Source organism: Thermobia domestica, chromosome 13 (genome assembly GCF_964235325.1).
Source record: "Thermobia domestica chromosome 13, izTheDome1.hap1.1, whole genome shotgun sequence".
Lineage (NCBI taxonomy): Eukaryota > Metazoa > Arthropoda > Insecta > Zygentoma > Lepismatidae > Thermobia > Thermobia domestica.
In genome coordinates this window covers 55,138,736-55,166,379 of record NC_137466.1, presented here as the reverse complement: position 1 = coordinate 55,166,379, position 27,644 = coordinate 55,138,736, and the positions used below count along the sequence as shown (strand labels likewise).

The 27,644-nt window shown below is 35.7% G+C and overlaps 1 protein-coding gene across 4 annotated transcripts in view; it reads right to left on the bottom strand.

Annotated features, from left to right (window-relative positions):
• Positions 1-27,644, bottom strand: part of LOC145668153 (uncharacterized) — a 1,131,027-nt gene that overhangs the window by 366,194 nt on the left and 737,189 nt on the right. For all 4 annotated transcript variants that reach the window (XM_081735741.1, XM_081735742.1, XM_081735743.1 and 1 more), the window contains one exon: positions 2,051-2,229. In XM_081735741.1, coding sequence (XP_081591867.1) covers positions 2,051-2,229 — 179 coding nt within the window. The remainder of the gene's footprint in view (positions 1-2,050; positions 2,230-27,644) is intronic.

Genomic DNA, 27,644 nt, shown 5'->3' with positions numbered 1-27,644 from the left:
ACACTGCTTAAAATAATATACTTCCAAGGACTTATTGTAATCGCATCCGTGAAAAGGTATTGTTGTAATGTTAAAGAAGCAAGTTCCCATACATTTGTCATTTTAAGCAATATATCAATTTTTTACATTTTTTCATATATCACAAATAGTTCGAGGTATCAAATTGCTGTAAACAGCATTATGATCATTATGTCTATTGTAAACCATGTACGTAATGCAATGTAATACTTATCTAAACAATTTTTTTTCGAAATAAGCTCTGTGAAAAAAATAAAAATTTCAATTTCTTGCAATTTTGTTTATATATGTGCGAAATACGTCATATGGTGGTCAGACATTATCGTACTTTGAATATGCATTACCTCGCCCGTCCCACTTGTGTTATTGCTGTTGTAGAATCCTCGAACAATTTGGTTCTTTCTCGATGTTTTTGATACTGTAGCGTTCTTAACTTGCAGTATTGCATGGCAAGTGGGGTATTGTATGTTTCCATTTTACATGTAGATTTAAAGTATGTAATAACCTGATGTAGTGTTATTTTTTTTAAAATACAATTTTATGCTGAGTTTTCAACACTATTCACCTTGTGGTGTCAAAGTGTATGTCAAACAATGTTCCTTTGCAGATATTTACATCGTATAAAATCTCAGCTTTTTTTTTTTTTTTTTTTTTTTTTTTGTCAATTTAAAAGTTGCAAGGGCGAATCAAGAATTATGGTCCACCCTGTATATGATACGTAAGAAAAGCGCGATAACGCGACCATATAATGCTTTTCCTGGACTATTTCCGGTACAAAACAACGTAATGTAGACTGTTTCTACGTTCCGCGTAATGTATTCCTAACGACAAAGATAGTATTCACTTCATCCAATTCACTCGTACACTAAATTGCTTCTCTCTCGATAAACTGTTTGGCGCGGATGGTAAAATTGAAACAAGAATATTATTTCACTTTCTGGGAAAATTTTGGAATCACTTCAGAAAGATCTTCTGATAGGTTATTTCTGCAAAATACGTCTACACACAGCGTGTTGTAGAACAGTAAATCCTGTACGAACAGTGAACGCTTGCAAAGGTTGATTTAGTAGAGCTTTCGCACGCATACCACCACATACCACCACAATATAAGCATATAAAATGGATTACTAATTTCAATTCTACTTCAATACGCAAAGCAGAAAGAAGTTTCTTATGTATGTATAATTATTAATCTATCTGTATACAGGGTGTAACATAAATGCATGGCCAAAAGTGACGAGGTGATTGCGGACATTCAAATTAGTAAAAACGTTCGTATAAGCATGGGTCCGATGCCTTTTCGTTTCCGAGATACAGATTGTCCAAATGTCGAGTCCCTCCAATGGCTCACTATGATAAAGTGAATGGAAGTATTCATTGTGATACGAGTCACAGTAATTTTACAAGGACGTAATGACAGCACATTTTACAATGAGTTAGTATTTTTTAAGGGAATCTGATAGTGTATTGTAGTCCCACGTAAAACATTTTCTCGAGAGGATATTCGTTCAAATTAATTCTTTAAACCTGGGATATAAATATGGGATATTTACATTTATTTAAGGTTATTTTTTTCATTACCATATAAGCAGGTAGATTTCAAAATAGTTTAATTAGATTCAGCACTATCAAATTAGTACAAAAAGCGTATTTACAGATGTATCTAAGCATACACACTTTTTACTACTGGTATAAACCGTAGTTTCTTGTGGATTATCCATGTAAGCAACTCTCTGGAAGTAGCCCAGCGGGAGTTGCAGATGTAACATCTAAAGGGATTTATTTTTATTTTATTTTTATTCATTTATCTTTTTATCCTCAGTTTGAGGTTGAAAAGCTCTTTTTGAAAGTTAACGTACATATTCCCAAAATAACTTGTACTGCAATTCATCTGTAAAATCCATAGACATTACTAATGAAGCTTGTTCGTAGCTGAGTCTCTCTCTCTCTCCTAAGGGAAGTATATGATTAATTAAGCAAAATGTAAAGTTTGTTAACAGATGGCGTTTCCTTTTAATAGAATGAAACTTACCATGATAGCAGGAACGTAGGTGGGCACCGTCTCAAAATAGTTCAGAGACGACGTGTACGATCGGAGAATGAAGTACACGAGGAAGAAGAGGGCGCCTAATAGCGCAGCTAAACCTCCACACGTCGTACACAAGATCACGTATTTGCGAAGTCCCGAGCGCCACCATGATCGACGCCCACCTGCAAACAAGATAAACAAAATGAGTTTCAATTACATTAACCATACAGCTTATAATGCTAACAAATGTATTTATTCAATAAAGTTATATGAAAACTAATCGTACAAATTAACAATACGAGATAAAGTTTATTGAACAGTGGAACACTTACATTTCGTCACGGAAATAATACCGGGTGTTCCAGAGCGTACAATTTACAATTTCACTCTAATATGGCGGACTTGTGATGGACATAGAAAGAGAAAGTAAGTTTTATATGATGTGCTCTTTTTTTTTTTTTTTTTTTTTTAAGTTCAATCCACGTCCATATGAGCACCCTTGATGACACGCCCAATTGATGTACCAACTCTGTCCAAACCCTCCGTTACATGTCACCGTCAATTGTAGCAACAGTATCTGTTATCTGCACCTCAAATCAATCATAGCCGTTCTGAACATTATATTCTTGACATAACCCCATTAAAAGAAGCCCCGGGGGTGTAGTGTCAGAGGGATCTACGGTGCCAGGCAATCGGTCTATCTTTCCCAATTTAATGTTGTGGAAAAGTTTAGTGTAGGAAATGTCCAACTTGTAAGAACCAATGCGGTGGCGTATCGTCATGGTGAAAGTAAATGTGGTTGCAGGGCATTCAATCCTGGTGTGTGTAAATGAATGTATATTTTTTGTACTAAATATACTGATAGATTTCAATTCTACCAGTTGACTGCGCAGGCTGGTGGTATGCGGGTTGCCTACAAAGGAGAGATTTATTTTGACGGTCGGTATCTCCGAAATATTGAACCATATTCTTTAAAATTATTTTTATGTGAGAATGAACGCTTTTTTTTTTTTTTTTTTTGCACTAAATTCTCAGTATGTTTGAGTTATTTATCTACAACCAGTCCAAGCTAGTGGGCTGGATAGCATTTTCCTGCTTGCACCCAATTTTAAATATAATTTCCTTGTAATACTTAAGCGGATATTTTTTGTTGTTGTTGTTTTATATGGAAATAAACGCACATTTTTTGCACTAAATACAGGGGTAAAAATGGATCTGAAAATGTGGGAGGACGGTAGGTAGCGGCATGACGCCACGCCGTTCCCCCTGCCTATCTTTGCCCATTGTAATTTTTTTTTTAGAAACTGCGATGATGATGTACATATTTTTTCAAGGTGGACGAACGGCGTTCTTCCGCGTTCCCCTTTTTTTTACCCCTGACTAAACATTAGACATATTAGTAAACAACGTAGGTTACTTTGTGAGGCCAGGGAAACGGAGGTATTCAATTATATTATTATTATTATTATTATTATTATTATTATTATTATTATTATTATTATTATTAAATTCCCTCTTTCCAGCAAAGTTAATATGAATACCCATTAATGCTCCTAATAGAAAAAAATACAATTGCAATACTAAATCACTCCCGAATAGACGGTGCAATCGTTTGCGGAAAGCCTTAGCATATTTCTGTTGCTCCAAACCGGGACACTGGTGGGACATTTGTTTCCGGAGGTTCTATCGGCAGGAAGTAGCTAACTAAGAAAAGAAGCATTTCTATTTAATTCCTATTAGATTCATCAGTAGGGATTGTTAAGAAAGTAACAGGTATGTTAGAGTTGAGTTTAACGTCCCTTTCAGCAGTGAGGCTATATGAGACGGGACCTACTGATTAACATGGAATCCGAACCATATAAGCTCCCACCGCGAATTGAACCCGGTTTCCCATGCCAAAGGTGCGTACGATAACCACTTAGCCACGAATGAGCTCTAATAGGCATGTTATACTGAAAGGTTAAATGACTTATATGTAGGGAGCTCATATTTCTAGACTCAAAAGATATTTATAATACATATATTCATAGTTATCCACTTGCTATTTGCTGAAATAACAGAAATAACTAAATAACACGTCAACACTCACCAAAAGCGAATGTCCGAGATTAGATTATTCATATCAGTCGTGTATCAATGACCAATAAAAGCAGGATTTTAAAAAAAATCGCACAAATGATATTAATTTATGTTTTTCGACATTTGGCGCCCCCGAACAATTCATGAGGGACAGGTGATGTGAATTCGGGACGTCTAGGAGCCCTAACTATATGTGAAAAACTGGAATAGACTACAAAAATTCAATTGTCTAATATGTATCTGCTCATGAAAAAATAATATCATATCAAAAATAAAATTTCAGAATAATTACAATCGGGATATTAGGCTCACGAAAAACAGGTGAAAAGATCATCACGAGTGTAAACTACGACAAAATGTACATCACCGATACTGAGACTGTCCCGGTCAAAACGGGACGTATGGTAAACCTAAGTCCCCGTCAAAACGAGACATATGGTGATTATAATTTCCGGTAAAAATGGGACTCGTGATAATCCTGAGTCGTAAGTCCCGGTCAAAACGGGACGTGTGGTAATTCTAAGTCCCGGTCTAAACAGGACGTGTGGTAATCCTAAGTTCCGGTCAAAACGGGACATATGGCAATTCTAAATCCCGGTCAATGCTAATGTTAATTATAATTACAATATGCTATGTTAATCCCAGTAATGTGAATTAGAACTCAAGTTCTAAACTAAGAAACTACATATTAAACATATGTACTTGAATATTAATACTTTTACAAATTTAGTTTCCTTTTTATTTCATTTCCTGTTTTGACTGTCAGTACATTATAAAAATTGCACAGGAAACACGACTATGCCTTTCTGTTATTAGTATCAAAAGTTTCTAAGTTATTACAACATATGTACTAAACATATGATTAATATATTTCTGCTATTCGAAACCATGACCACTTTCTTGCGAAGTAAATCTTCCAAATCGGAATACTTTAGGCCGGCTATACATTGATCAGATCACAAAAATTGAGCCGAGGTATAGTACTGTGAGCAAAGCAACAAAAACCTTGAACCGCATATTTACTTGATAAGTAGTAGACAAAAGACCTGTCCAATGTTGTGACTGAGACAAACAATCAATGCACTAAGATCTCTCTCTCTCTGTATCCTCTCCTGCCTTTCTCTCTGTACTCTCTCCTGTCGATCTCGCTGTATCCTCTCCTGCCTCTCTCTCTGTATCCTCTCCTGCCTCTCTCTCTGTATCCTCTCCTGCCTCTCTCTCTCTCTCTTTCTCTATCCTCACTTGCCTTTCTCTCTGTATCATTTGCTGCCTTTCTCTCTGTATCATCTTCTGCCTCTCTCGCTGTATCCTCTCCTGCCTTTCTCGCCGTGTCCTCTTCTGCTTTTCTCTCTGTATCCTATCTTGCCTTTCTCTCTGTATCCTCTCCTGCCTCTCTCTGTGTATCCTCTCCTGCCTTTTTCTCTATATCCTCTTCTGCCTCTCTCTCCGTATCCTCTCCTGCCTTTCTCTATCAGCTTGGTTGGTTGTTCCTCTAGTCAATAGGTGTCTGTCTTAACAGAGGATCGACTCTCGCTCTTTCCATCACATAAATCACTTTTGTCTCATTTCTATTCAGTATAAGTTTATAATTAATATGATTAGGAAAGTAACCCGATCTTGCATTGAAAGTTACAAATGTACTGTAAGCCGTGACGTGGCGCACTCTACTAATATGCACGTGTAATGTTGCTTTTAGTATGTAATATTTTAGAACGTACTGGCGAAACACCAGTATCAAAGCCTTCAAATCAGAACTGTTCCGGGCAAAACTGGACTTGTAGTAATCCTCTTTGTGTAGCCACGAATATTCATTTCTCGCAGCTAGCTTGAGATAAAAGATAGAAGTTGATCCTCAATATCCTATTCACATTAAAAAATGTTATCACGGATCCCCACAAGATGCATTAAAATCATCTTCATCAACAGTCATTTAAAAAAGTAATTTGTACTCTCTATGTTACACGTGCTGACAATATTATAGTAGTCATTTAGTCGAAAAGAAAACTACTCCTTGCAAAGATTATATTTCTTTACGAAATGTCCAAACATGCTGTTATCTTAGTTTAACCTCCTACGATTATGCTCCAAGGCTAAGGGAGACAGTGATGATAAAAGATAATGAACGAAATAGAGGAATTAATAATGTGGTAGAAAACGAGAGAATACCGAGAACACACGCGCACACGGTGCTTTCCAACAAAACCTAATAATCTAACGAAAAATTATATTATACATTAATATAATAAACAACAGTATACGAAAATATAGATACATTTATCCTTTAGACCTACAATATAATTTATGGTAAACTAGAATTTTCAATTTTCCGTTTTACGCATCGTTTTTCTTTATATAATGCAGTTTCATTACCATCAATAGATGAGCAGGCAACAGAAGGTAACGCCTTCTCTTGAGCCAGTGACATTAATTTAAGTATAGTAAGAAGGTATTAGGAGTGGATATCAATTTTATTGATTGATTGATTGTTATCAGTACATAAGAATACGGCTGGAGGTGAGGTGTTGGTAGCAATGAAGTGCTCCTGAGACGAAGGTGTTAATCTTCCGCTCTGGGACTGCTCAGAGCGGGTTGAGACAATGAGAGCCCTGTTAGTGAGTACGGTACAAAGGAGTGCTATAATGAAGTTATGCGCAATCGATGTGTGGATGGTGATAGTAAATGAGACGATATGGGTTGTAGATAGGAGTAGCCTGATCACGCTCATGGAGTGCGATTGGTGAATAGGCGTAACGTGGCACAGCTATAGTCTGATCTAATAGCTCATGAAGAGTCAGGTGGACGGCATTGATACGGTGTTGAATGTAGCGACAGCGGTGAGATTCTGTAGACGATGGTAGAGATGCTGTAAACGAGTAGTGATAGTTATACGGCGATAGACTTCTTGTGTTGGAGTACGTGCACGTAGTGAGAAGAAGGCGTAAGATGGCGTTTGAATATCTGCAATCTGTTATAGAACTTTGGTGGAGCAGATATTCAGGCGATATATCCATGAGTAAGAGAAGGATGAACAAAGACCTTGTACGTATAAAATATGAGTTTTGTACTGAGACCCCAGTTGGTTCCTCGTAAACCGCACAACAAATTGATTCTTCGGCGTAAATTAGCTTCTAAATTGAAGAAATAAGCTTTCCAAATGAGGTGTTTATCTAAGGTGACGCCAAGATATTTAACACTATATTGCAAACATAATAATGAATCTAAGATTGAGAGATAATCGCTCAGGATTTCGTGTTGCACAATATTTATTGAGTTTGAAGCCAAACAAAGTCATTTGAGTTTTAGATGGGTTTAGTTTCAGTTTTCATTTGAGGCACCAACTGACAAATTTCTTAATTGTTGGTTGTAAAGTTTCATTTATATGATCAACCGACGAACAAAAGCGAGGTATGCGGTATCGTCTAGATAGTATATATTTACAACGAATAGGGGTGCACGTGCACCTTTGCACCCCACTAAATCCGGCCCTGGTGGTGGAGATTGGAGCATATCAGCTACATATAAAATATAGAGTAGTGTGAACAAAACTGAGCCTTGAAGAACTCCGGCGTTCAAGGTAAAATGATGGGATTGTGCTTGATTAATTTGGATAAATGCTAAGCGGTGGTGAAGAAAATTGGCGGTAAGCCGTACGTGAGTTAGTGGTAAAATGCAGAGTAATTTGAAGAGAAGTTCCTGATGCCAAACACGCTTAATATCGAGCGGTCTCGGGTTCGATTACCAGCGGGGGCACTCGGTCGAAAAAGTATAACACGCTTTTTCAGGCCAGCCACCCTGAATGAGGTTTTCCTGGGTTTTTTCTCATTCACATCAGGCAAATGCCGGGGTGGTATCTAACTTATACGTCCCAGGCCGCTTTCTTCCTTCCCTTTCCTCGGATTGTGTGCTCGCCGAGGGACGTCATCACTCAAAACTTAAAGGGCTAAATGGCCTTAGATGCCGAAGCCCAAAAATCTAAATCCTAAATCCTAAACACTCAATATCAAATGAAAGTAGCAGACGTTTATAATAATGGTATATTAGATAGTTTAATAATTTTTAAAACATCATTAGCTCATATATCAGGCATTGTTAGCTCAAGTAAATTTTTGATTAGCATGATTCCAAGTTTTCTTCGTAGTGGGGGCACAGGTCTTTTGGTGTCAGCATAGCAACCAATACGAGGTAATTGGAGGTAGGGTTAACATGTGACAGATTTTTTTTTTTTTTTAAATAAGAGTATTTTTAAATTTCATTAAAATATTAAGTTACTTGACAAATAAGTTAATGGCACAACAAGAAACAACATAGCCATATCAAATTTTACTTGGGAGCTTTACTTGGCCCGTTCAATTAAATTTCGATGTCTGATGTGTTTCATTGACAGATATCCAAAGTTATCCAGATCCTGAGGACCCAAGCAAACTTTTGGAAGGCATCGGAGTCGCAGGATCGGTGCCCATGGGAGAGGAACAAGATTTTGCACACATAAATTGAGGATTAGGATTTAGGATTTAGGATTTAGATTTCTGGGCTTTCGGCATCTAAGGGCATTTAGCCCTTCACGATTTGAGGGATGACGTCCCTCGGCGAGCACACAATCCGGAGAAAGGGAAGGAAGAAAGGATTGGGGAAGGAAGGAAGCGGCCTGGGACCTATAAGTTAGGTACCACCCCGGCATTTGCCTGGTGTGAATGAGGAAAACCCAGGAAAACCTCATTCACGGTGGCTGGCCTGAAAAAGCGTGTTATACTTTTTTGACCGAGTAACCCCACCGGGACATAAATTGAGGAGTTTGATGCAATAAGGGCGTAAGTGTGAAACATGCAGTTGGGGAAAAACGATGTTGAAAATTAAAGTAGTTTTTTTTTTCTTACATAAAACAATGTAATATGCAGCATTTTATTCCGATATTGAATTGAAATGTTACCAGGAGGCTAAACAAACATGGCAAAAGCCACAAATGCGTTTGATATAAAAAGGGCGTAAACGAGTTTACACCCTTATTACATCAAACTCCTCAATTATAAACAGAGTTTCACCTTTTCCTATAGTATAATTCTATACTCTTTGTGTATATATATATATATATATATATATATATATATATATATATATATATAAATAACTCAGGCAATTGCTCTCCTGCCCTCATCCAAATGATGCCCCTGTGAGGAAATATACATAATTTATGCTACTAAACTTTCACAATACCGGATTGCAAATCTTGATGCTGAAGTGCCCACCAAAAGTAGATTGTTCCCCCTTTTTTTCCCTTAAATCTCCTCGGGACATTTTTAAGACTCGATGAAGATTACATGTCCGGATAAAGTAGGATTATGTTATACCTAGATTGGAAAGTTACTTGAACTGAAAAGAAAGCGAACTCCAATTCCAAAAATTAAACAAATAAACGTTGACAGAAATTGATGCTAACAATACATAACTCGACTAAAAAAGCTGTTTGGCCGGTAAAATCCCCTTCGTGGAATGAAACGATAAGGAATTTAGTTTATGGTAAAGAAGAATATCTATTGTAGGTATAAATATAACAATAATAGTTCGGGAATCACAATTTTCTCTTATGTTAGTATAAATTATGGTATTCGGATTTCTGTACAGTTAAACTTTTACTAGGAAAATTGGTATCATGTTTTAGTAACATTTCTTTTAAAATTGCAGTAGATTTGGGAAATTAAAGGAAAAATAATATGAAATATTTTATATTGAATGTCTCGGAAAAAGAAACACTCAAAAACGGATGTTATACAGGGGAGAAAACACCGTTTTCTAGAGACTGCACTAAACTTGGCTATTACGCCAAAAACCTTACGGAAGGAAGGAAAATACCCGGCATGACACGAGATCCAATTTCTTCAAGTGCATCAGATCCATTTCAATAGGGAGGGCTGGTCAGAGCGGTGAAAGAGAGAGAAGACCTCTAACTCGTTCAATTCCTTCCACCCTCCTTTTGCCTCACTCCTACATGCTCTTAAAAAAAAGAAAAATTGAAGAAAAAAATTGAACCGACCGACCGCAGAAGAACATAGCTAGTATATACAGCTCTCCGAGTACCATACATGCATTCGAAATATTAGATTTATCAAGTTCAGGCAGAAGGGGGAGTGGGAGAGGGAAGTTGGTTGGTTCTGTCTAGATCGGAGGCTGTTCTAGAAGGATATATACGTAGAAGTGAATGGAATTTGCCGCTGCGTGAATTATTTTGACAAAGATCCAAGACGAGCCACATTTCTAAAACAGATGCTTCTGTATTGAGATGGCTTATGTTACAAATATTTCGCTTGATTTTGTTCTTCTTGTTCTCTTAAAGATGATCACTTCTCTTTGGATAGCAAACTAAAACAGACAATCGTTCTCGGATACAAAATATTGACAGCCGTTATAGGGAGAAAACCTAATTTAAAGGGGTTTAATTTTTCCAAGAAGACTTCTGCGGTTGACATTTGAAGCAAACAATGTCTTGTGTGGACCATCCACTTCACTCTAGTCTCGCTCTCTTTTGTCGTACACAAGTGGGTGCTCTTATGTTACAGGATACAAACTTTACGACCAGATGTTATTGATAATGCCGAGTTTGTGTCTTATACTGAGAACAGCGAAATAATGGACATGACAGTCAGATGCCACAAGCAAGTTAATTTACTACTCGTCTCAGAAGTAGCAGAAACAACAAAAGCTATTGTCTCAATTTTCAAGTGCAAATTGGATTTTCAAGACAAGTTTGTAGATGAATTTGAACATCTTTTACGAAGTAACGGAGCTGATATGATCCCATTTTACAGTGACAAGCACGGCTAGTGACTTCCTAAGCCATATAGCCACTTCAGTAAACAATTTCTACCCGGTTACACATTGCTTGGAACAACACTAATTTTAACTCCTTCACATAAGCAACACCATCCTATTCTAAATTTAGTTATCTTAATAATATTGCTTCATTAATGTGGACAAATTTACAAGATTTTATTTATGACAATTATAATGATTGATTGATTAGGGTTTAATGGGGACGTCAGCGTCATGGCTATTTGTTCCGAAACAATTACAATGAAAGTCTGGCACAAATTCTGACATAATATCGTTCTTGAATCGCATTTACAGTGAAATACTGTCAGTTATCCTGGCAATATGACATAGTTTAATCTCAATGCAGCATGGCAAGATTTTGTTATTAAATCCTTGTTATAGTATCAATCACTATTTTAAATCAATTTTAAACCTCAGGTTTATATAAACTTCACGCTCAGTGTTTTTCCCCCTTCCTGATCCATCCTCCACCCTTAAACTATGGGCAGGTAGTAGATGATGAAAGTTGATCAAAATCGAAAAAGTACCTGTTTCTCGAAAAGGCCTTAGTCCTTCCCGCTGATCTAGTGGCAAGCGCATGTGCTTTTAGAGCACATGTCCCAGGATCGATTCCCGGTTGGAAAGCACAACCATTCATTTTTAGTAATCACCAGTCTCCTTTACCCTTAAGGCGTAAACGAGGGACGTTAAACTGAAATTTTCATTTCATTTCGAAAAAGTTTAACGATTTTATTGGCACTTCTTACATAAATTTTTATTTTCAATCCTGTAATAATGCATAAATATATTTTCATGAAAAATCTGACAGCAACTACGTTGATGACGTCATGTAACTTAAATTTGTATCTGGATTCTTTCGGACGTTTTGTGAGAAAACCTCAGAATTAGTACTATATTCCAGCAAGTTTCTTCCTTTTTATATCGAGGTTAAGTAAAATCAATTCTGTGACGTCACTGTACTAGCCATCTGGCTTTGTCTCTAGGTGGTGTTGGGTTAACCCCCACACACGCCTAATTTCACTGTATTACATTTGAAAGTAAAAATTCTATCCCACTGCTAGTTTCCCAATAACTCTTGCTAATAAAACTTTCTGTTGATCTCTTCGATATCGTGAGCGCCTTTGGTGCACGGGATCACGGATTTGACTCCCGAAGAGCCTTGAAATTCAAGCACATTACGGTGATTCGGATTCAATCTTAAAAATTGTAGGCCGATGTCCTATATAGCTTTGATGCTGTAAAGGGGCGCTAAACTACAACTAAAACTAACTAATTTATAAGAATAAACAGTTGTGCAACCAGCAAATTGTTCTAGGAATGGCATAAGTTGTTCAGGAGTACCATGGATTTAACATAACTACTAGCAAGTCAAAAATCCTGTTTCAAAATATGAAACTATTAATAACGCACCGTAAATACACATGTTATTATACTTCCAATATACTACCTTATTGAAGCATGAATCTTGAGAATGCACGATGTTGAAATCACAAATTGTAGAACACGTATAAATAAACTAATCATAAGGAAAAAAAAATATTTATAGACGTCCATTTGCTTTAGTTTATAGAACGGCCGATTGCCCCCCAGGAGAAAAAAACTTTCTTATTTTATATATAAATAAAACCCATCCCAGAGTTTGGAGCTCTTAAAAGTAGCTCTAAGTTGCAGTATTACAACCCACCGCCCTCCCAGAAGTCCATCCTGAATCCGTCCCTGGTTTATACACATCAAAAAATGAGGTGTTGAAACAACACAAAATGACTACCACTTTAGCGTGTTACTTGTGTATTGATTCAACACCATCTACTTTCTTTATTTGTTATTCTTGTGTCTTAGCACATATGAACAGAAGATGGCAGAACTGTTGCCTATGTAACTGTTGTCGGACGATTCACAGGTTTACAGCAATATTATTGAGACTGATTACAGAAAACATAGAACATTATTCGTTACTTGGCATAAGTGCCAAATATATTTCGCAAAGCTTTGCTCATATTTAATTATAAATACCAATGCAAATTCTCTCAGGTAGTAAGGAGTTATTTGTGACATGTTCGGAAGGTGATGTGCTTGGTGCTGAATTAACACACAAGTAACACGCTAAAGTGGTAGTCATTTTGTGTTGTTTCAACATCTTATTTCTTACAGTGTAGCATGGATATAAATGGTTGAAAAGCACTGATAAAAATGGGAATAAACTAATAGAATAATATACATACTTAATATACATATCGTATCATTGCATAATCATATACAGGCCAAAACCAAAGCAAATCATTTGGCGTGAACCTGAGCCGTTCCAACGCCACCTGTTAGCGACCAGCTGAACTACGTGCAGCCTAGTGACGAACACCTGGTTAACGCCCTGCATCGCTCTGTACCTAATAGACTTTATCAGGAGCTTTCTAGACCTAGTGGCCGTCACGTCTTTTATTCAGGTGACTCCCCAGTTGGCTTCATGACGCTGGGTGGACGCCGGAAATTGGGAAGTACTGGCTGGGAATCCAACCCAGGACAACGTAAACGTGAGTCCAACGTTTTAACCATTAAACTATGTTGTTCCTGTAATCATATACAGACACTTTTTCTTAATAAAAAAGTGTAAAACATGAGGATACAAAAATGCGTTCAGAAATTTACCAAAAAGTGGGCACTTCTATTGTTGGCAAAAGCGGTACTTCAAAGACCCCAACTTTAAGGTAATTTTTCTCGTGACAACATGAGGGTAATAAGTTTAGAAATAGTGATTTCGAATTCAGCGCCTCATATTAGTATCAAATACGCAATTAAAAGTTTATCCAAGAGTGGATATATTTAGCCCTATTAGTGGCATGATTGGATAATCTTTGAGGTGAGTATTAGGACTATAAAAAATGCCGGTTGGTGAACGCCGTGTGTCCCATTGCATCCCTGGAATAAAATAAGACACTGATGTACATCAGTGTAGTTAAGGGTAAAAATGGATCTGAAAAGCTAGGGAGACGGATGATGTCACACCGTACCCAGTGCCTATCTTTGCCCATTGTATTTTCTATAGGAAGTGGCAGAACGACGTCCCTCCTTATTTTTACCCGTGAATAGTACCGGTACTAATAAATTCGGATCGGTATACATCCAGTTCGGCAAAGGAGAGTATGAAGCGGATGGCTTATTTCCGTTGCTATAATTATTTTAACACGTTCACATGATTTAATCTCCCTTTTTAAAATATTTTTCTTTTATTTTCAATTGTAATCAGTCTTCATTTGCTAACAATTTAACAACTGTAATAAACACATAACAGGCAAACTCCATTAGGGGATGGCCCGGGTCCCCATTTGTCCCCCCTTTAAATTCGTAGCTACACCACTGAGAATAAAACATAACAGCTCTGTTCCCTAGCCTATAGGACTATTTGAAATTCTATAAATAACTGCTAATTTAGATGTTGGTTGCTATGTTTATTAAAATCAATCAGGTAAAAAAAAAAAAATCCTTTACATGCTCTGTACAGCATAGCAATTCACCAGCTCAACAGATTCCATTTCCAATCTCATTTACACACTTTCATGATGATTCATATTGCCTATTTATTGATATCCATTCCATATAATGGAGCTACCGTTAAATACCCCAGTGACTACCAATTGTCATGTGTGAACTTGTCGTCTGATCAATTAATACGTTATTAGTTATTCAAACTGATGTACACATTTCAACAAAGTCAATTGCTCAATAAAGAGTTCATTTTATTGTACATAAATACATATTACGACCTCGTTTTCCGCTAGGTTGTGCTACTACTGTATTACGCGAAAATGATATTTTGATTGATTTTGAAACTGTTCGTGTATCTATACCGAATTTCGTTATAATATAAGTAGAATTATTTAACTCATGATCGCCCAGGTCAGTGGCGGATCTAGGCCAGGGTCGGGGGGACTAGGCCCCCCAGTTTTTTGAGTGACAAAAATAATTTAAGCTGTTCTTTATATATTTTTGAAAGTTTATAGTAAACTCATGATATACCTACCATAGTATGGGTTCTGGCAGCCGCCCCCCAGTTTTTACCTTCTAGATCCGCCACTGGACCAGGTCATGCAATACTTTAGCAGCGGTATTCGTAGATTTCCTTTTAAAAAAATCACTCGGCTGACACAAAAATCTCACTTTTCTTGTCAATTTTTTCCTAGTTTGTCGAGTGTCCAACTGCTATTACAGAAGTAATGTGATAAGAAACTACTGTATGCTAAAGGAAGTGCCAACCACATTTGTTTTATTCATTTGCTTTTTGCCTCCATGATCTTTACTTTTTCCTTCCCCCTTTTTCTGTACAAAAAATACAGCGGAAGCTCATTTAAAAGGTAAAAACGGGGGGGGGGGGAATCAGGACCCAGATTATGATAGTTATCATGAGTTTACTACCACTGAGAAAAATCCGTTCTCCGGACAGCGGTATATTGTACAAATATACGGTATCCTCTTGCTTACTACAGAAATCAGTACGGAACATACGTTATCCTTATGCTACATAGGCACTGCCCTTAGATGTTACATCATGCCGTTGCAAGATGTCTGACATCTAACAGTTTTCCGTATATCACATGCATATACTTATGTTACATTCCTCAGCTATATGTTATATACGTCCATTTGTATGTGAGATCCTGACCGCCTATAGTGTTTCATTTGGAAAGTACGTATAGATGGAACACGTATACAGAAAGTATTATAAAACATGCGTTTTTAGTTATACGTCTGTTGTACGTTAATTCCAAAAACTACACAAATTACGCATGTAACTTTCTTTTGTAAGTACGCCACCTAAATTTTTTCTCAGTATATAAACTTTCAAAAATATGTAAGTAATGTTGTCAGTAAAAAAATTGGGGGCGTAGGCCCTCGGCCCTGAGCTAGATTCGCCTTTAAAATACACACAAATACACCTAGTCAACAATGGTTCCAATTTGAACACACACACAAACACACACACACACTATTGCTATTGTGTAGTTTATTACTGACGAACAAAGAAAAATTCAAGCATTTATATTAGTCAGTCAGTTAGCGAGAGAATCTTCCTGCATTATCAAGTTTTATCGAAAAATTCCTTTTTTTTTTTTTTTTTTGTTAAATATACCTACGAAATTTCCTTAGATTAGGGAAATTTCCCTCAAACTACAACCACTCTACTGCATAGGCGCCCGAAGATTTTTTTCTAGGTAGGGGCTCAAATCCCTGGTTGATATATTATGTGCGGTATTTTTTATTTGTATTAAGGAAATCTTAAGAAATTTAATACATTTTCGTGAGCCAGTGGGAGTGGGGCCCCGCCCTTGTCTCCTTTTCGGGCAGCCATGCTGTACTGTAGATATTAACTTGAAATTTTGAGATAATTTTCCCTTTGTTCCGAAAGTAAGAGTTCAGAAAGGATTTTTGGACATACCCATTCCAAGCGAGATCAAGAGATGGGTTCAAAATTTCTCCCAAGAATAATGTACTGTATCCCTAGTGTCAGAGAGATGAAACTCGGCATATAATTTCTTCTTTAAAAATAAGGGAACCCGTGCTATTTGTTGTTTTCGAAAATTCGGCTCCAAAGATGGAAACGGGACATTTATACAATATTCATATTTCCCTTTATTATTCATCAGAACGCGCCGAATGTGACGATTTGTTTTTTTTTTCTTTTTCTTTCCTTTCTCTCTTTGTCGTATTAATACTGTCAAATATTTCCAAAGTTACAATAAACAGCATTTATCTCGATTCTCATACCTACAATGAAACCAATCTTCTCTATTCTAGTTAAACTGATCAGGTATATCCAGCAAGATTTACATTGCAAGTAGTTTTTACAACGTATCGTTCTACGAAGTAACATGTTATCAAAAGTGTTCACATACTGAAGATGAAAAGAGCCTTCGGCATCTATATTGTTGAAAAGAACTACATAAAAAAAACGAACTAAAAAAAGTTCTCGGGTCAAACAAACTAAAAATCTTCACCTTCTCTCTCTCTTTTTCTATCGCATCCACCTATACTCAGCAGATATGTACCCAGCAGCTGGTGAAGAGTGAAGTACTCCTACTAAACTCACGAAGCGGTGCAGATTGATTGGATTTTCTTCAACGGCGCGTATAATCGTGTTGACTCAGTGCGCCACCTTTTATATTTATATACGTAACACTGGCCACGAAAGGAAAGCAAGGGAGAGGGAGACGACGATCGAGTAACTTCAAAACCTTACTACCAGCAACGAAGTTGGGAAAAGCATGAGAAGATAGAAAAAGTACACCAGGTAATATATTTCTCTCCTCACTCGTTTTACGTATATCTTCTCTCTTTTTTTTCATATATCTTCCTTTTTCTCCCGTACATAGTTCACTTTTTTTCTTCCTTCGCTTTACACTATCCTACCACCCCTCGCCTTTATTTCCTCCCTCCTCTCTCTCTCCCTCAAAAAACGCAGTCGAGCGTCGGAGGGTATTTTTGTTGGCGGTGGGGCTCGGGTTTGGGTTTGTGGTGATGGGTGCTGCTGCTCTCCATTGTGCACTAGTGATGGATCGATACACAAGGAGGTTGATGACTGCGGTTCAAGTACCAAACGCAGACACCTCTCAGATTTTGCTATCGAAAATCCAACTTTCATTTTTTTCTTCTTACATTTGGGAATACGGAAATATATGTATACGCCCAGAAGGCTAAAAGTTTTTTGGTTCCCAACGGAACTTTTTTGGAGTCTGAAAGAATGAAGTTTTTCTTTCTCTCTCTCTCTTACAGAAAAAAAAATATTGATCAGTTTAAGGGCGTAAGGAAGTTTTTAATATGGAAATATTAAAGAAAAATTGAATTTCGTTACTATTCGATACACAATTATATTCAAGGGAACACATAGTGTTGAATTTTGGCATATAAGGCATATGACTATTTCTTCTAGATATTTAACTATTAATATAATTTTGATATGGATGTACTCAGGGCTGGATTTAGGGGGTGCACCGGTGCACGTGCACCCCCCTTCGTTGCAAATATACACTATCTCAAATGAGAAGCTAGCAGTGAAAATAGCAACATTTTCCGAAATTTTCTGCCGTCATGCTTCCATTTGGGGCTTAAAAGAAAGAGGGGATTTACAAAACGAATAGTTTAGGTCAATTTTCTGAAGGTTGAAGGAAAGTGATTCACTAAGCAAAGCAATATAACATTTGTCAAGTAGGGAAGAAAACAGAAGCCGGGAAGGGGGAAGAACAATTTTTCCTGTACATCACTTGCGATCCTCTTTAAAATACCCTCCTCCGTCACATGCCACTTTGAAGAGTTTCAATAAGACTGGTTGTTATGGTAGTTATGGTGCACCCCCCTTCCCTCAGAAACCCCAAACTACCAAAAAGTAACTGCGTGGCCCATACACCGGAACGCTGAAGCATAAGTCATGATTGTTCTTGAATTAAACGTTAACTGCTGTTGAACTAAATGGAAGTAGTAATTATATAGTTAGGACAAGATGTTGAGCAGAAGAATTATCTACAATGCTCCTTAATCGCTGAGTCGCGGCTTACACACGTGAATATTTTTTTTTTTTTCTGAAATTGTAGACAAAATTAAAGATACACGCAAGACTAGTGTATGTGATATTTCTCTTTGTGCTTCTGTTGCCACTCGGGGGACTTGCATAAGTAAATACGAATTTGATATATGAATATAAATATATATTCATTGAATTTGTAAACGAAATATTTACAGTGGTATTTGGCAAATTTGTCTAGGGTAAACTTAAAACACAAATATTACTGAAATTCAGAAAACACTAACTACTAAAGTTCAAAGAAATTTTTGACAGAAAGACATTTCTTTCAATTGAACGAAATATTTTATTTCTTAGTTATCTCTCTAAATGAATTGAAACTTCTCCTTAATTAAATATAATGACTCTAAATTTGACTCTAAATTGTTTCAGAAAGTCAAAACAGGCTTGCTACTCCTCTAGGAGAAGTGTCCCTTCTATGTAAACCCTTAATAATTTGCGCACTTCAATTAGTGAAGTAATTTCTCAAAAGTTACTACGTTCACTTAAACGATAGAGGGCTGCACATGCGTCCATGTACAGTCAGCGACAAAAGTTGTTTCCGAATTTGATTAAATTAGTTTCGTAAATAACTTCAGAATGAAAGGAGATTTTGAGTACAGTTTTCAGTACATTAAAAATTATGCAGTTTTCTGTACGTTCTAGGCATATCAGCGTTGTACGTTCCCAGCAATACCACCATTATTCCAAAAATAAATTTTACAAACGGAAAGAATTTTTGTCGCTGGCTGTACAAGCCAAGGCATCATATCCTCTGAATTTCTCTAAAGACAGACTCAATACTCAGAGAGTTGTCTGACCTTGAGCCCTAAACATGGACTGCCTTTAATTGAACGCACAGTTAAAAGGATCAGATACCTAGTATTGCAAATGAAGGATATGTTAGATCAGGAGAATTGCATCATTGAAGAGATACAGCACAGGTTCGGTAATAAGGTAAAATATCTTTCAAAGTTTTCATAGTTTCGAACAAGAGAAATACCGCTCAAATCAACCACATAGTTGACCGTAAACAGCCTAACTGCGATATATATATATATATATATATATATATATATATCAAGTAAAATAATGTCGGTGAAGGGGCGAAGTGGCGTAACTCGAAAAATAGTGCGTTGAATTATGACCAACATCTGCCTATATCAACCAGAAAATTTGATATTTGGATTCCTTATATTAACGGAGATATGAACTTTCTGAAAATGACAAATCTTGAAATGAATAAAAGGGTATAGAGTTCTACGAGAAATTTCAAATAGCTCTCCTGTAAAATTCTAAAAGTCAAGATACGCTATTTAGCCCCTTCACTGAAGATAAGCCTCCGTTGCTATAGCAACAGGCCTTCCTAACTACAAACTTAAAGCATCAATTAATTTGCCTAAATTTGCTGAAATCGGATATGGCCACTCAAAAACTTAATTCTCACTACTAACTGTTCCTTTATTTCAAAAGAATCCAACTTTCCTATCTAGGGGATAATCTCATTTAACCTTCGTTCTATACTTAAAAACATATTACTTTTCCTGAAATATATGTTTCCTGAAACAAAACCGAAATTCAGGGCCAATTTTCCCCAGCCATTCTTATAGACCGGTATTAAATTTCCAGAACATCGGAACCCAGCTCGAAGAAGAGACTGTACTAAACAGAACCTTGCCCGAAATCAAATCCCGAAGCATGAAGCTTGAATATTTCAACCCAAAATTCCCTTTGAAGTGAAGCCTCTACCGAGTAATGTCCCCCTCTCTTTGACTGCCACTCGAAGCAAAGCAACCTCTTATGTATACGAGCCGAAGCCCTCTCTCCAAGATCAAGGAGAGGCTGTTATAGAGGATAACTTATTTATATATACTGGGTATATAAGACAACGAACGATCCGACCTCAGCTAAATTGCTCAGCGTTGCAAAGTATGGTAGCTGAGAAAGTAAAAGAAAAAAAGTATTTGCGTAATTGGAGTACTTTTCAATCTTGTAAATATACAAAGATTATTAAAAAAAAAAAAGCTATAAGCATTCAGTGGCGTAACTACAATGGAGCGAGTGGAGCAGTTGCTCCTGAGCTCACAGTAAAAGGGCGAAAAAATACGGAAAACTGTTCCTTATGCAAAAAAAAAAACGTTTGAAAACATTTCAAAAGATATGCTATGACTATTAGCAGTTAATTGGAAACAGTCGATACCGGGGCGGATCCAGGAAGTTTTGAGGAAGGGCACAGGTCTGAAAAATAATCTTGAGACATTTTTCGATATTTGTTCGCTAACTAAAAATGTGGACTGCAGTGCTTCATAATACGTATTTGTCTCCGCCATTCTGTAGGCAGCATTGATTAACGCAATGTTGTTCAACACGAGACTAGGGATTCGCACGAGACAAAATTTGTGCCTGTCTCGTCTCGAAAATGTGCTGTAAAAGTGATGTCTCGACTCGAAAAATGTATATTTTTCTATTGGAAGAACCGTGTCTCGACTCGAACTTTGTCAGGAAAATCCTGTCTCGACTCGTCTCGTGCGCAGTTTTTATTACCACCTTTTTATTATTGGATTATTTCATTTTACTACTATCGTTATTATTTAAAAATTGTATTAAATACAGTAAAAAGTTTTTTTTTAACTTCCTATGAACATAATTGATATTAAGTATGTATAACAACTTAGGAAAAAGTAAAAATTTTAGGTTTCTTAATAAAAATAACTTTGTATTTTGTTAGTGTATATATATATATATATATATATATATATATATATATATATATATATATATATATATATATATATATATAACGCAGCAGCTGAAATTCGTGGAGCAGGGGGCGGATTGTGAGCAAATCGACGATCAATCGATCCAGGGCGCAGTAAAACTAGTACGCCACTGTAAACATCTATACATGCTAAATCCATAATTATATCGTAAATATTAATAGAATTACGAACAACACTGGTCAACAGTGAAAATGCTTTGGAAATAAAACTAACCAATTCTTACTAATTTTAGGGTGCTGATAACGAATATGAAATTAGTTCTTTTAAGATTAGTTCGGGTTTCAAAGAAATACGTTATCACCCGATGTGCTCTGCTGGGCAAATTAAGGGTTCGTGGCAACAGAAGCTGTCTAATTATTTTAACAAACTTCTATTGTTTGACGGTTAGTTTCATTGCTATCCTCAAGGACAAACGCAGGGGTGGGTCCTGCGGGTCTTGACACCCCGACTTGTTTGTAAATTTAGTCTAATTTCAGGTGCAATTTTACAAAATTTAATTTATAATTTAGCTTCAAATTGTATTTGAACAACTGAAAAGCTTAGGACCCCTCCCGCAATAAATTCCTGCTTAGTCTCCGGCTATCCATATTTATTTATTTATTTATTTATTTATATGAAAGTACACAGGCATACACCCACAACATACCTTCTTGACTTACATAATTGATGGTAACATGACTTTACAAAGAAGAAAAATAAAACATGGAAAGAGAAAAAAATAAAAGAAAAAAGTAAAAGAAAAAAATACTAAAAAATAAAAAGGAAAGAATGTACAATCCAGCCACGAGAACAATAATATCCATATATATAATATATATCAGTACGTTAACAAATAATATTAGATCATACATGGTCATTATTCAGTATTTCATAGAGAAGTTTAACAAATTTAACTTTTCCATCTGAAAATAGGTCTATCCTATCATTTAATTTATTATAGACTCTCAGCATTCGTATAATAGGTGAGTGTGCATGAGTTGAACTTTTCTACATAGGTATATAAAAGAGATTTTGATTTCTGGAGCGATATCTTGGTACATAGAAAGGGATATGTAGCAACAGTGTTGAACTATTAGTTCTATTTGTCAATATATTTCTTAAAATAATAAGAGAATGTACAATTCTTTTATCCTTTAAGCTACTTAGGTTGAATAGCGAGCGTAAAAGTGACACTGACAAGTAAGTTGTTGAATCTGGTTTAAATGTTTTATAATATAAATATCTCAAAAATTTGTTTTGAATCACCTCAATTGCTTGGATGTCTCTCTTAAAGTGGGGACTCCAGATTACCGACGCATACTCTAATTTGCTTCTAACTACGGTTGCATATAACTTGATAATGACTGATGGTTGTGAAAATATTTTTGTGTTTCTGATAACAAAACCTAAGGCTCTATTTGCTGAGTCTATAACACTAACTAAATGATTACCAAATGTTAATTTACAATCAAAAATTACACCAAGATCTCTAATCAATGTAACATTCTCTATTTGGATATTGTTAATTTTGTATACATATTTAACTAATTTGTTTTTTCTATTAAAGGTTACACTTTTACACTTATTTACGTTCAGTTGTAGTTTATTTAAACCACACCAATCTATAATTTTATTCAAGTTTTGTTGTAAAATTTTGATATCTTCTTCAACTGTAACTGATTTATAAATCTTTACATCGTCGGCAAATAACAAACAATTGGAATTTTCTACAACCTCAGGCAAATCATTAATTAGAATTAGAAACAACAAAGGACCAAGATTGGAACCTTGCGGAACACCAGATGAACTTACAAACTGATAAGAAATTTCTTGTTGAAACTCTACATATTGATTTCTATTATGTAAATAAGATAGAAACAACATAATTAAATTTTTGGATAATCCGAATGTTATAAGTTTCTTGATTAAAATTTCATGATCTATTTTGTCAAAAGCCTTAGGAAAGTCCAAAAATATTACATCCATTTGTTCCTTTTTTTCAAAACAATTGTAGATCTCCTGTGAGAATTCCAACAAGTTAGTTACTGTTGATCGGTTAGGGAAAAAGCCATGTTGATTTGGAGAAATGCAAATCTTCACATGATTAAACACCTTTTCGTATAGTATGTATTCATATACTTTACACATTGAATTAATTATTGCAATAGGCCTATAATTTGTCATAACGTTCGAATTACCTGATTTCAAAATTGGAGTTATTTTTGTTTCTTTCCATTTTTGAGGAAAAATATTAGTTTTCAATGACAAATTAATAATAAATTTAATTTGTTCGCATAGAACATCTCCACATGCTTTAATAACGTAAGAAGGAATTCCATCTGGGCCACAAGATTGTTTGGGTTTGAGGTGCTTATAGCACTTTTTACCTCATCTGAAGTAACATAGTTAAAATGCAAAATATCAAGTTTGTGATGTATGTTCGGAAAATCTCCAAGAACATCGTTAATTTTATAACTAAAGTTGGTTTGACTGTAAACCGAAGAAAAATATTTTGCAAAACCGTTTGAAATATTGCCTTGGGAAAAGTTCTCGTTATTCAAAGTGTACACTAGATTTCTTATGTTATGTTGTTGTTGTTTGGTATTTACAAATGACCAAAAACGTTTTATATTATCATTGACATTCATTTGGAGTTGTTCTATGTAATCATCATAAGCTCTATGTATAAGCTGTTTTAATTCCGACCTTAAGTTCCTGAATCTTTCGTCATAATACCTAGAGAATTTACGCTTTTTAGCACATTTTTTCTTAATTTTAATAGTTTGAATTATTTCTCTGGTAAACCATACCGGATACCTAGACTTCCTAACTTGCGTACATATTGGTATACAATTATCAAAACATTTATATAAAGAATCATATAGAAAGATTAATGCTAAGTCGACACTATCGAAATCATATAGGTCTTTCCAGTCATAATCACGCAGTGTACAGTATAATTTGTAAAAATCAGCTTTCCTATAATTATAATATTTTCTTTGGGTTGTCTTATTTATGGGCATTTTTTTGACTGACGGTACTGAAATTGATAAACTAGGATGATTAACATCTTCAGGTACTAAGGGAGACTCATCTTGCTCGAGTTCCACTGTAACATTCGCTAGAACCAAATCTAAGGTTCTTAGGTTATAATTTTGTATAGTATTATATGAAGTCATGTTAAAATATGAAATAAATTGTTGGAGCCTTTGACACGTTCTCGATCCTCCTAGGAGATTATGATTTGAATTACTAATTTCTTTTATATTAAAGTCTCCAACTATAAAGATGTCGGAAGCAACTAAACAGTTGTTCTGTTCTAAATGATTAAAATAATCTTGATATACACTTTTTGGGGAAGATGGTGTTATATAAACAACATTTTTAAATAACTTTTGAGTTTCATCACGAATATATATTGTGAGTGATTCACAATTTTGTGCATTATATGTTACCTCATGAATAGTTTTATATAATTTCTTAACCGCCACAAGTACACCGCCACCTCCAGATTTACCTGATAACGTAAGGTCTCTATCATTTCTAAAAACATTATACCTGTTATCGAATAATTCAGCAGTCTTAACATCAGTATTCAAAAATGTTTCTGTTAAGGCTATAATATCATAATTACTACTTAATACGTTTTTGAGGGAAAGGTGAGTTTTGGTCCTGAGACCCCTAACATTTTGATAATATAATGACAGTTTATTTTTGTACTCCATCTCCTATACGAGTATTTACAAATATTAACCAATTGATATCAGTGAGATAATAAAAACCATTATACATGAAAAGATACAATTACAATGAAATTAATAAGGATTTTATGACCAAAGCACAACAGATTTAACCCTGTAGTTTGTCTAAGTCCTCCTCTGAGGAGATTACATGAATGGGGCTTTGGTCACCTTTCCTGATTTTAACTTTCCCACCATAATCTACCCACAGATATTTATAGTTTTTATCACGTTGCAGCTGCTTTGCTTTAGCAAACAATATTTTCCTGGTTGGGGCCAAGGATTGATTAATATATATTGGATTGTCACTATTAATACCTATATCAATTGTAGACAGGTTTCTCTTTACTTTTCTTCGTGAAAGAAATAACTCTTTATGATGTCTCCGGACAAACTTTTTTGTCATATTGCTCGCACTTCATCGCTAACAAAGAAATATCAATCACTTCACGCTTTAGTTTTAATTGAAGAGTTTGCAAGAGAAAACATGTTGTGTAACGTTCTTTTGTAGTTACAATTTGCCATCTCGGACGTAGTCGTGATGAGATATTGGGTGGGTGGGTGGCCGCTGTTGTTATTATTATTATTATTATTATTATTATTATTATTATTATTATTATTAATCATTCTATGACTATACTAAGCAGAAACGTCGCGTAAATGTGTTTGCAGTGCAGAGCAAATTGTTGTTTTTAACGAAGTGAAGCGAAACATGGAATTTCGCTCCTATCATAAAAAAAAACTATCACTTGTACTTTGGCTGTAAAGTGGGAGATATGGACAAGAAGTGAACACCACATATATGTTGTAATACTTGTTCTACAAATTTGCGGGACTGGCTACACGGAAAAAGGCCATGCGTGCCATTTGCAGTTCCAATGATATGGAGAGAACCGACAGATCATACTTCAAACTGCTATTTTTGCATAGTTCTTCCAATTAAAGGTCTATCCAAAAAAGAAAAAAGTGGACTGCTACTTATTCAAATATTCCTTGAAATGTTCGTTTCTCTGCCACACTCTGAAGAACTAAAGGTTCCACAACTTCCCGTACCTTACTCCAGTGTCTCACCAGATGAAGCGCAAAAGGCGAACAATGTCGACCCACATTGTCAAATTCTGCTGCAGATTCATCGTCTTCTACCGATCCTAACTTCACAAAACCAAAATATCATTATCTATTCACCATATGACACTCAACCTGAATTAAATTACCTGGGGTTTTCAAAAGTGACGCAGAACTGCTGGCATCCAAACTCAAGAAGTGGGGAGCTTATTCTCAAGGTCTAAAAGTGTTCGTGTTTCAAACACGTCAGAATTACTAAACAGTATTGTCAGTGGAAAGTGACATATTACGTTGTAACAATGTAGGTCTAACTGGTCTTATGAGTAAACTTAACATAGACGATAATCTCGATGAATGGCGGCTATTCATAAACGCATCAAAACTATTCTTCAAATATATTTTGCGTAAACTTCCACAAATTGCTGAAACTAAAATCAGGTAAGAACCCTTATTGGCACTCAAATTCGCTAACTCCTCAATGATCCTGAATTTGATGCAGTGTTAGAAAATGAGGAGAGGATTGCATGAGATTCTTTCCGAAAAGTGGTGACGAATGTTTTCGGAAACGAGCGGTCTCAGAACTGTAAGGAAGTAGAGATGCACCTAATACCTTCTACCAAGCAACAGGGTGTAATGTATCACTAAAAATGCATATGTTACACTCTTACATAGATTTCTTCCCAGAAAATTGCGGAGCAGTCATTGATGGACATGGGAAACATTTCTACCAAGTTATATCTATGATGGAGAAACGATATCAGGGCTACTGGAGCAACTCTGCTCTTGCCGATTGTTGTTGGGCGGAAAACTTCCAATTTTACCCCAATTCCCCCTTTTCACGTACAACCCCCCCATATATATATATATATATATATATATATATATATATATATATATATATATATATATATATATTATCATGATACCATTTGAAAGCCTGTTTTATTCTGAACAGAATGACGTATAAGTCATGATACTCAAATAAATAATACTGTTCGGATTCATTTGATTTTATAGTTATCTCACTTTTTCCTATAGGCTATGAAATTTGGTATTGTCCAGCAGAACTGAGAAATATTTTTCCGTCACAACTATTGTAGGTATTACAATGAAACTGGGCACATGTATTACTTATAAACTACAGTACTTTTTAAAGATATATTATATTTGGGTGCCTTTAGTCGGGGCCGTACCAGGGGGTGCTACATTTGAAAACAGGGATTTTTGAACGGGAAATTTCCAATTTTACCTTAAATTTCCCTCTTCTTATACAACATGTACACATGCGCATAGTACCATTTACAAGCTTGATTTATTCTGAAGTGAATGACATATGAACCAAGATAATCGGATGAACAGAATTGAAGCAATAGCTACTTAAGTGAAAGACCAAATAGAAAATTCAAGAATCTAAGTGTCAACACTACATAACACACATTTCTATCGATTACACTTGAACTCGAACCAATTTATCAATTTTATTTTTATTTTCGTATTCAGCATCCTCATTTGCATAAGAAAATGTACTTTTCTTTTCCGAAGCATGAAAAAAGTTAAAATTTGTTGTCTAGTGTAATTAAATA